At 37.2% G+C, this 9297-nt stretch overlaps 1 protein-coding gene across 1 annotated transcript; it reads right to left on the bottom strand.

The window, feature by feature from the left end:
* Nucleotides 1-3629: 3629 nt before the first annotated feature.
* LOC147847195 (glyoxysomal fatty acid beta-oxidation multifunctional protein MFP-a-like) lies at nucleotides 3630-9195 on the bottom strand. Its single transcript, XM_087339460.1, has 17 exons — nucleotides 9047-9195; nucleotides 7866-7937; nucleotides 7669-7731; nucleotides 7519-7575; nucleotides 7149-7216; nucleotides 6911-6992; nucleotides 6775-6830; nucleotides 6388-6690; nucleotides 6127-6213; nucleotides 5865-6039; nucleotides 5653-5774; nucleotides 5400-5563; nucleotides 5009-5263; nucleotides 4774-4895; nucleotides 4579-4700; nucleotides 4340-4488; nucleotides 3630-4152 (listed from the first exon to the last, which is right to left on the bottom strand). Exons 1-17 carry the CDS (start codon nucleotides 9138-9140, stop codon nucleotides 3975-3977), a joined length of 2169 nt encoding a protein of 722 aa, XP_087195586.1. The 5' UTR covers nucleotides 9141-9195; the 3' UTR covers nucleotides 3630-3974.
* Between the last annotated feature and the right edge of the window lie 102 nt (nucleotides 9196-9297).

Here is a 9297-nt window from a genome sequence, read left to right as displayed (position 1 = left end):
CATGGAAAGTATTCATTTACCATCCCTACCTATACTAATGAACATTCATTTTGCCTAACTAATAAAGCAAGAATTGGAACATTCATTATAACCATGAATGTATGACAAAGAAAAAACGGAATACAACTTGGGTTAAGCCATAGCTACACTCTCAAATTCGTTTGTATAAAATGATAGTACATCTTTCCCTTCAACTATCTAAAATACGTAGCCCAGTTTGAATGCTGACACCCAACCTCTATTTATAAGACATATTTTGCACATAACTTGAAAAGCTCTAAGTGGAACTATTCATTTAGCATCCCATATACTAATGAATATTCATTTTGGATAACTAATAATACAAGAATTAGAATCTATTAAATAATAGAATTTTTTCACTTTTTCTTGATATTAAAAAACTAGTGAATCTATTGAGACGACAAGCAAACAATGTTCATTTTTGTTGATATAAAAAATCTACTACTTTCTTGATATTAAAAAATTACGAAATCTATTAAGACTACGAGTAAACAATTCTCATTTTTGTTGATATAAAAAATCTACCAGCTGAGGAAATATTTCCATATAAAATCTACAAATGAGAAAAACAAATTTCATTTCAAAATCCAGTGAATGAGATGAGGAAGAAATAATAAAAATGTGCGACTATGTCTGAGATCATAATCTACTAAATATGGCAATGATTTCACATTTCCCCTGAGATGAAACTCTCCCAAAAAATCATTTTCCCTGAGATCAGAATCGCCTAAATGAAGAAAACAATTTCATTTGCCTAACATTAAAATCTACCTAAATGAGAAAGTGATTATTCCATTTTCCCTAGTGTTATGAACTACTCAATGCCAGAGTAACCTTGATCTTCTTCCAGAGATAAAAAAAAAACTACCAGATAGCGGAGCATAATTTCAGATTGACACACATCAATTTTAGTACAAGGTGAAAGAAAATCATTTAACGGCAACAAAATATGGAGAAATCAAACGAATTTCCCTGCCATAAAAAAGAAAAGACAAACGGAGGGCTTACCTAGATGGAAAGAGTGACCACATTTTAGCTTAGCAATCGATCGGTCCCCTGCATCCTCAGAAACGGGCTCGAAGCAGATGGAGCAAGAAATTGGGGAGGCATTGGGTTTCGGAGAAGAGGGGGCATAATTTTTCACAGCCTGTGCAGCCATAGAAAGGGGAATGGGCGAGGCAGAATCGACCATCAATCAGAAGAAGAAGAAGAAGATCGGGAAGAGGGGAGGGGGGTGAAACCCTAATGCGGGGCAGAAGGGGAAATGGGTCGTCTTCGTTTCATCGTTTACGGATGGATAGGTGGGGGGGCTATTTCACTGCAAAAAAATGGAGATGGAGATGGAGATGGAGATGGAGATGGAGATATGTGGGGATGAAATTTTAAGATGATGATGAATGCATTCATACGTTACCTTATAAATTTTGCTTTTTGAGAAAAGAAACTCTCTCTGAGTAAATAACTTTTATAAGTGTGTGTGTGTGTGTGTGTGTGTAAGTTGGGGGGGGGTCTCGGACCCTGCCCATAGCTCGGATGGACACCCCGGCAATTTCGCCCGCCCATCTTGTGCCTCTTCGTTGGTTCATGCTTCCACATATATCCTTCATTTTGTGGTGTCGGTGTCGGAACCTGGCTTTGGCCTCTTCGCCTCATCTTTCTATCGCTACCTAGACTCCGAGCCTCGAGCCTCTTGCTCTAGGTTATCCGGCCCTTACTCGAGCTCCATCCATGCGCGCGCTTCGGCTATTGCTTCTCGTCTCTTCTAGCGTTTGGTGGTTCTACGCTCCCGGCTCTGAGCCCTAATCTCCATCCCCATGACTCTCAACAATTATCGCATCTTTATACATATATCTATCGTCCACGTTGTTTGCTAGTTTTGCATGTCGTGTGTCAAGCATCATGGACTTGGCTTTGGCTCTATTTCTAGCTCTATGCCTCCGTCTTGAACTCCTCAATTAGCAATAAAGTTGATAGTAAATGCAAGCAATCTTTTCTCAAATATACTTGCTCGCCACACATACAACAATATCGCACATGTAAGGCATGATATTTTATGGTCGACGAATCACGTAATACATGCATATGGACTAGTCCATATTTGACCATGGATATTGACAAATATATACGTACACATGTACATATTGGGAAGGTCCATGGTCTTACATTGGAAGCACATTCATGAGCACTAGTATGCTCTAGTACTCTATTCATTATTGCCATGAAAAAGAGGAGTGTGTTCTTTATTATTGTAGAATGCGGTCACAAACAAACACTTGGTTGATATGGAATCTTTGATTATCAAAGGGGTAGGATCAACAATAATGAATGTTGCCTGTGTGGACACTCAAGAACCTTCTCAATATGCATGAAGAAAAAACTATTGATTTGCATGAAGTAAAAACTTACACAACATGGTTTTCATTGCAATGAATAATGGATTGTAGGTAAAAGGAGAAGCATATCCTTTCATCATATACAAATCAATGAAAGGAGAGAGATGATCATGACCATGACGTATTATCATTCTCTACCAAAGACTAGTAAATGAAATGAATCATGAGTTTCATTATTAAGACATCCATCTATTAGATCATACATTTCTTTGGAAGGTCCTTTAGGGCATATCATTGAGCTAAATGAAACTACTATCAATCATGAGTAGCCTTCCCCTCCTTCACAACATTATTTTGATCAAGTTTTGTGTTGTCTACGTGCTGCGCAATGATTATTTCAAATGTTCTTACCTTTACAGCATATATAAATGCAACGGTAAAAGGTGCGAACATCAAGTAGGAGACAATGGTCCTTGTGGATCTATTTTAATGAAATCAACTTTATACTCCAAGCTTTAAAAGGCAAGACATCAACATATACAAGTTCATCAACCATTTTTTAATGAGTAAAATAATGGGAGCCAACCACCCATCTGTCACAAATCTTCCACCAACAAATGTGCTTTATCACAAGACTTACCAAACGGCATTGCTTAGAAGAGAAGCACATTTTCCTTGTTAACTCCAACTCTCATTTAAGAATTAAAACATGCAAACTACTTGCACAAATAGTTCCAGTGTCAAAGTAGTTGACAAATGTCAATATTAAAACCATGAATCACATAATGACTATTGAAAATTTTGAGTGATCCCTAGCGAAGCCTAGAAAATTCTGTTTACATCCACACTCTTCCCACAGAAATACTACTTTGCATGCATACGTATCTTTCGAGAAAATTAGACATGTACTTTCATTTCAAAACCTGAGAAAATTACATTCAAGTCAACCAATTTACATACACAAATTAGAAACTGGAAACTGGAAATTCACTATCCCAAAATTTTCACAAATACCAATATCTGTTGCATTGAAATCAGCCAATCAAGGACAACTAAAATTTGGCACAGCGATTAGATACAGTGTGTGCACAGATAAAATTCATACCACACCAAGTACCAAATAACTATAACTATCTTTGAGAACTTAACAAAACTTCGCATAGAGTTAAACAATAAAAATTCAAAACAAATACAGAAATACTTTCATCTAAATCTATAAAGTGCATAAACAGTATATCATTGCCTTGTAATATGGTGGGACTCGGAAACAAAAGCTAAAGGAAAATCAACTTGTCAATACTAATACTAGAAAACTTGGAAAATAGTTGGGGATAGCATCATAGAAAACTGAAATTGAATTCATCTGTAACGATAGATTGGATTCATTCGCAACTGTGTAAAGAAAAACTTTGAGAACCTCAGGTCTTATATTTCCATCTTTTGCCCTTTTGGCGAAAAAAGAACCATTTCATTATATTTGGAGTCCAGACATATTGTTTATTGTTCCACCCTATCATTTAATGGTATTTATGATATATTATAGCCAATAACAGCCTGATATGATCAAAGATCCTTTTTAAGGCATTCCTAATATTATTGCAGACTGCATATCTAGAGACCTCATAACCTAGCCTTGGCTCCATTCTGAACAGGAGATGACAGCTTCAAGCCTCTTGCAGCACAATGCTGTAACCATGCACATGGCTTAAAGAAATTGCCATAAGATTGTGATAAACTATTCAATCTGGAAGCAACATGTTTCGCACCCACCAAATCTCCCCAAAATACAATACCACCCCTGTAAAGAGAAGACATTTGTCAGCGATATGTATAACCATGCTCAAAATATCCAGTCATATATAATCATATTCAGAAGATCCAACGACCATATATAGCATCTCTATTGACAAGTAGGCATAATATCCAGCCAAATAGAATCATGTCCAAGCCAAAGATCCAAGTAAAAATACATTTGAAAGTATTACCTGTATGGTGGGAATCCCATTCCCATAACAGAGGCGATATCCAAGTCAGATGCCTTGGATACTACTCCTTCCTCGAGGACACGGCATGCCTCGTTGACAACAGGAAAGAATATCATCTCGACGATCTCTTCATCAGAAAGAACAACTGGCTGCGATAAGAAATGAATACAAAGTCAGCACTACATTTAGGCTACTTAGCTTAGTAACATGATATTCCTACAAGAGAATATTGTCACTACCTTCTTGTTTGGCATAATATCAGATAGCGCCCTGGACTTTTGAAGATATTTCTGTACATCTGGGTCTGGTTTGGCTTTACGTTTGTCATCATACACATAAAACCCCTTTTTCGTCTTCTCACCTGAGGTACATATAATCTCAGATAATGGAATATATTTCTATTGAGCACTTTAATATTTACAGCCGATACTAACCAAGACGCTTGTCCTCCATAAGAAAGGGGAAAAGCATCGACTTGTACACACGTTCAGGAAAAGCTTCTATGAATGTCATGCCAGATGCCACACCAACTTCGAATCCCACAAGATCTGCCAGCCTGTAGCAACCATGGGGAAAAGCAGAGAATAACATTACAATTGGCAAATAATTTACAGAAAAGTATCATCATATAAAGAATTTAACTTGAGAGCAACTCAATCTAAAACTCACCTGAAAGGGCCCATTGGCATGCCAAATGCAGTAATAATACGATCTATGCGATAAACATCCACACCAAGGTCTACTAACAGCAGTGACGCTTGTGTGTACGGGAAGAAAGTTCGGTTGACAGCAAAGCCAGGACAATTGCCTACTACAACAGGAACTTTTCTAATCCTTTTTCCAAATTCCAAGAGATCAACTAGCACTTGCGGTGAAGTACTGTTTGTCCTAATAATCTCAAACAGTGGCATAATATGCGCAGGGCTGTAGGAGAATAAAAGAGAACGAATTTAGGTTCATAACAAACTAAGCAAAGTAATGACATCAACATCCATGGAAACATCAAGTCTCCCTTTAGGTAAATTGCACTAGATTCAATTCAAGCAAACAATACAATTACCTGAAGAAGTGTGCACCTGCCACTCGATCCTTGGCTTTCAGATTCTGAGCAATCAAGTTGAGATCGATGGTTGAGGTATTGGAGGCTAGGACACAAGTTGATGGACATGCCTTCTCTAGGTCAGCAAGGATTTGTTGCTTCAACGCTAACTTCTCTATTACAGCCTGTATATAGAATCAAGGGCTCATATAGCCTCTCCGTGAAATGTTTATTGATGGTTAGTTCTCATATACTCTATAATGTTCAGACTTACCTCAATGACAATGTCCACATTTCTAAAGTCATCATAGGTCAGTGCACCTTTAATCAGACCAAAAGTCTGTTCAAACTTTTCTTTTGTCATTTTTCCCTTTTTCACCCTGCTCTGAAGGTTGTCTGCACATGGATTTATACATTATTTCTTTTGGCATGGTTTTTTATCTCAAGTCAAAAGTTTTCAGCTCAATATAATGAGGTCATTCATACCTTTGACTCTGTCAAGTCCAGACTGCAAGAAATCTGCATTGATCTCCTTTAATACCACTTCAATACCACTCAATATGCAAGCAGTGGCTATTCCCGATCCCATGAGACCACCACCTATAACTCCTACTTTCTTAGGAGGACTTGGACGCAATCCTAAATCTGTGATGCCGGGAACCTACGTTGCGCCATCAACCAGTTCAATATCTCAGCCATAAAAGCTTACCATCATAGGTGATGCATGACCTAGAGGATTCTCTCTTACTTTTGCAGTTGCTCTTTGAGCAAGAAACACATGGGTCAAAGATTTTGCTGTGTCTGAAGCAACACATTCCACGAACGCCTTTCCTTCCTGTCAACAAAGCTTATATGCAATTAGTATCCAATTGCTGAAGTCCCATGTGAGAAATATACATGTTAAGAATCCCTATCATAGCTAACCATTCATTATTTACAATGGCAGGTAAAGGTTATATTAAAGCATCATAACTTGCCAACTATTTATTTTAAATAACAGATAACACACCTTTTCGAGACCGGCAAACCCTCCTGACACAATTCCCTCCTCTACTACATCCAGGCATACCAATGGATGATGTAGATTTGGAGCTCTTTTCTTGGTTTGCTCTCTGGCAAACTTCAAGATTTCACGTGCCTCTGCAAGGGGCTCAAGTCTATCTGTTCTGTAGAGTGAAACTGTCCAAGGTTTGCGAAAATTAGCAATGTCCAAAGCCCACTGTCTAGCTACAGAAAGAAGCTCTTTAGGTGGTGCAACAGCATCTACAAGTCCCAACTCCACAGCTTCTGCAGTACTGATAGGTTTTGAAGTCTAGAAGTGTACAGAAAGTAATTAGTTTGGCACCAAGAAAAACTTCAAAGAAATTGTAGTAGCATGAAGTTCCATCGCAATTACCAGCATCATCTCTATAGCTTTGGATAAACCCACTAGTCGGGGCAGGCGTTGAGTGCCTAATAACAAGATAAACAAATTGAGACCCATTACAATTCTCTTGTGATGGTCTCAACGACTTAAACATAATAAACTTTACCTCCCCCTCCTGGAATAACACCTAATTGAAGTTCAGGTAGACCAAGTTGACTCTTTGGTGATGCAATCCTAGCATGGCAACACTAGAATAAAACAAGGTGACTTCAATATAATCCTATGATAAAAGCAAGCTTTAATTATGTATGTATCTCTTTCAGTAATATTTACAAAAAGTCCCACATCAGCCACTGGTTCTATGCAAGAATCTGACAACACTCTTTAATCCTATCTCAACATACCATCGTCAGTTCCAAGCCCCCACCAAGCGCAAGCCCTTGGATAGCAGCAACAGAAGGTTTTTTACCCCCTGAAAACACAAGAAGAAATGCCTCAATATGAGAGAATCTTACCTGCACATTTATTATATGTACATGCATGCACTTAATTACATGAAACTGACACGTCTCTTCCTTAGTGATAAACAATGTTTGCTCATTTTCTTCATGTGCTCATGTGAGTATAGATTTGCATTGCTGCAGAGAAGAAAGCAAGAAGCTGTACCTTGAATCTTAAAAAGTATTGAAGCGACAAAAAAATCACCCTGATAAATATAGAACTATGCATAAACAGTAAATAAATGGATTCGTGAAATCAAATATATTCTTCTACCTTCCATCAGATTTGTTTGGAGGTTGGGGGATGCAGATGAAACATTTAAAAAATCACCTGAAACAAAAATAAATATCATAGATCAATACTCTCATTCTCACTGGACAACTTTGTAGTGTCAACTTGATGAGCTAGCAAATAAGAACAAACCAGTAGCTTGTATTGCTTGCATAGTCATAATGTCAAACCCACCAGAGAAAACACCTTTAGCACCTGCATTAAAGTCGCAATTCACTAATGTAGCATAGGCATATGCATATATATTATGCAGCTTAAGGAACCACACATTGTGGGGGCACATCCTCCATTGTATGTATGTGAATGTTAACATTAGCAAATCATTGCACCTGTAAGCACAATAGCTTTCACATCATCCCTTCCCATTGCCTCGTCATATTTCTGTTTCAAACTCAAGAATACTGGCAAAAAGTAATTTGAGAATTAAGCACAATATATGTCATAATTACATATTTACATGAAAGAATCCCAAACAAAGCATACATTACTTTAAAAAAGCCAGTATATGAAAGAAGAACCCAATATATTAACAAAAAAATATTTATCAGAAACAATGCATGCTTCACATACCCTCGATTCTTCAGAGAAAATACTTCACAGAAACTGTTTACTGCACTGAGTCACTCCCAATTTTCTATAATATTCACTGTATACTTAAATTTTAAATTTTATGCCAGAAAAATGCTCTAAATTGGCAACGTGATTAATTTCCATGTATGCATAAAGTACCAAATTACTGACTTTTGCTAGCCTCGGGCCTATGTAATGTGCTCTTCTCTAATCTTACAATAGAAAGGAAATTTTCAATGTCGGATCTTTCCATAATACCATTTTCTTTACTTACAAATTGTTTGCATATGTTATAAAAGTCATTGTCATAAAGTTCATTTTCATGTTCTCTAGGTCCACTTGGCAATATAATCCTTTACGGGCTTCAGTGATGTGACATTCTGAGCACTGATTCTGATAGCAATTATCTAAAATACCAAATTTTCCTTATAACTTGCATATATATCACATGTTCAGAAGCTTCCATATTTGTTATTCTCAAACTTCCTATGCCTAGCAAAGCTTAATCACTACAATCATATTTATCATTATTAATGTCAAGATCAATCTTTTTCAAACTAACTATGCTTCATTATACGTTGCACTTAAAACCTTCCTGGTTTTACCTTCTCGTTTATGTATATAGGCTAATCTATTCTCAACTAAACTCCTGATTCTTATCTATATCAATATTTCTATGCTCAAGTATTACTAATGTACCCATATCTATCAATCAGTGACTAACTGCTAAGTTTTGGACAGTGATCTGAACAAAAAAATGAACACGACCGTTCTGTCCCTATTACAAGACATGTATTAATCGATCAAAGACCAAAAGTTGCAAAAAAATATCAAAGGATATGAAGATCGAGATCCTTCAAATGATCAATTGTATCAAAGATCCAAGATAGAAAAGACGAAATGAAAAAATATATCAAAGGCTGGAGATCGTGCAGCCAACCTGGAATAGAAAGGGAGTTCACAGGGGGGTTATCGATAGTAATAACGGCCACGCCATCAGGAAAGACCTCAAGACGAACAGCTTCTTTCTCCATAGCAAGATTTGTCCTTCTCTTCTTCTCCTTATTTTCTTCGTCTTCCTCCTTTATTTCCTTTTTCTCTTCGTCTTCTCGACCTCCTTTACTTCGTCCTTGTCAAATTCCTCCTCAGCAGCAGAATTCTTCCCTTACGTCTTGTTTCTTGCTTCCTTTT

This window comes from Azolla caroliniana, unplaced genomic scaffold (genome assembly GCF_043228905.1).
Source record: "Azolla caroliniana isolate FFs.n. ecotype wild unplaced genomic scaffold, voAzoCaro1.0.p SCAF_1374, whole genome shotgun sequence".
Taxonomy (NCBI): Eukaryota; Viridiplantae; Streptophyta; class Polypodiopsida; order Salviniales; family Salviniaceae; genus Azolla; species Azolla caroliniana.
This window is presented reverse-complemented; position numbering and strand designations above follow the sequence as displayed.

Coding starts and splice junctions, on each gene's coding strand:
- LOC147847195 (XM_087339460.1), bottom strand. CDS start 9,140: ATGGAGAAAGAAGCTGTTCGTCTTGAGGTCTTTCCTGATGGCGTGGCC. Junction 5,775..5,864: donor TGGACTTGACAGAGTCAAAG/GTATGAATGACC, acceptor ATCCATGTGCAG/ACAACCTTCAGAGCAGGGTG. Junction 5,264..5,399: donor GCAGGTGCACACTTCTTCAG/GTAATTGTATTG, acceptor ATTCTCCTACAG/CCCTGCGCATATTATGCCAC.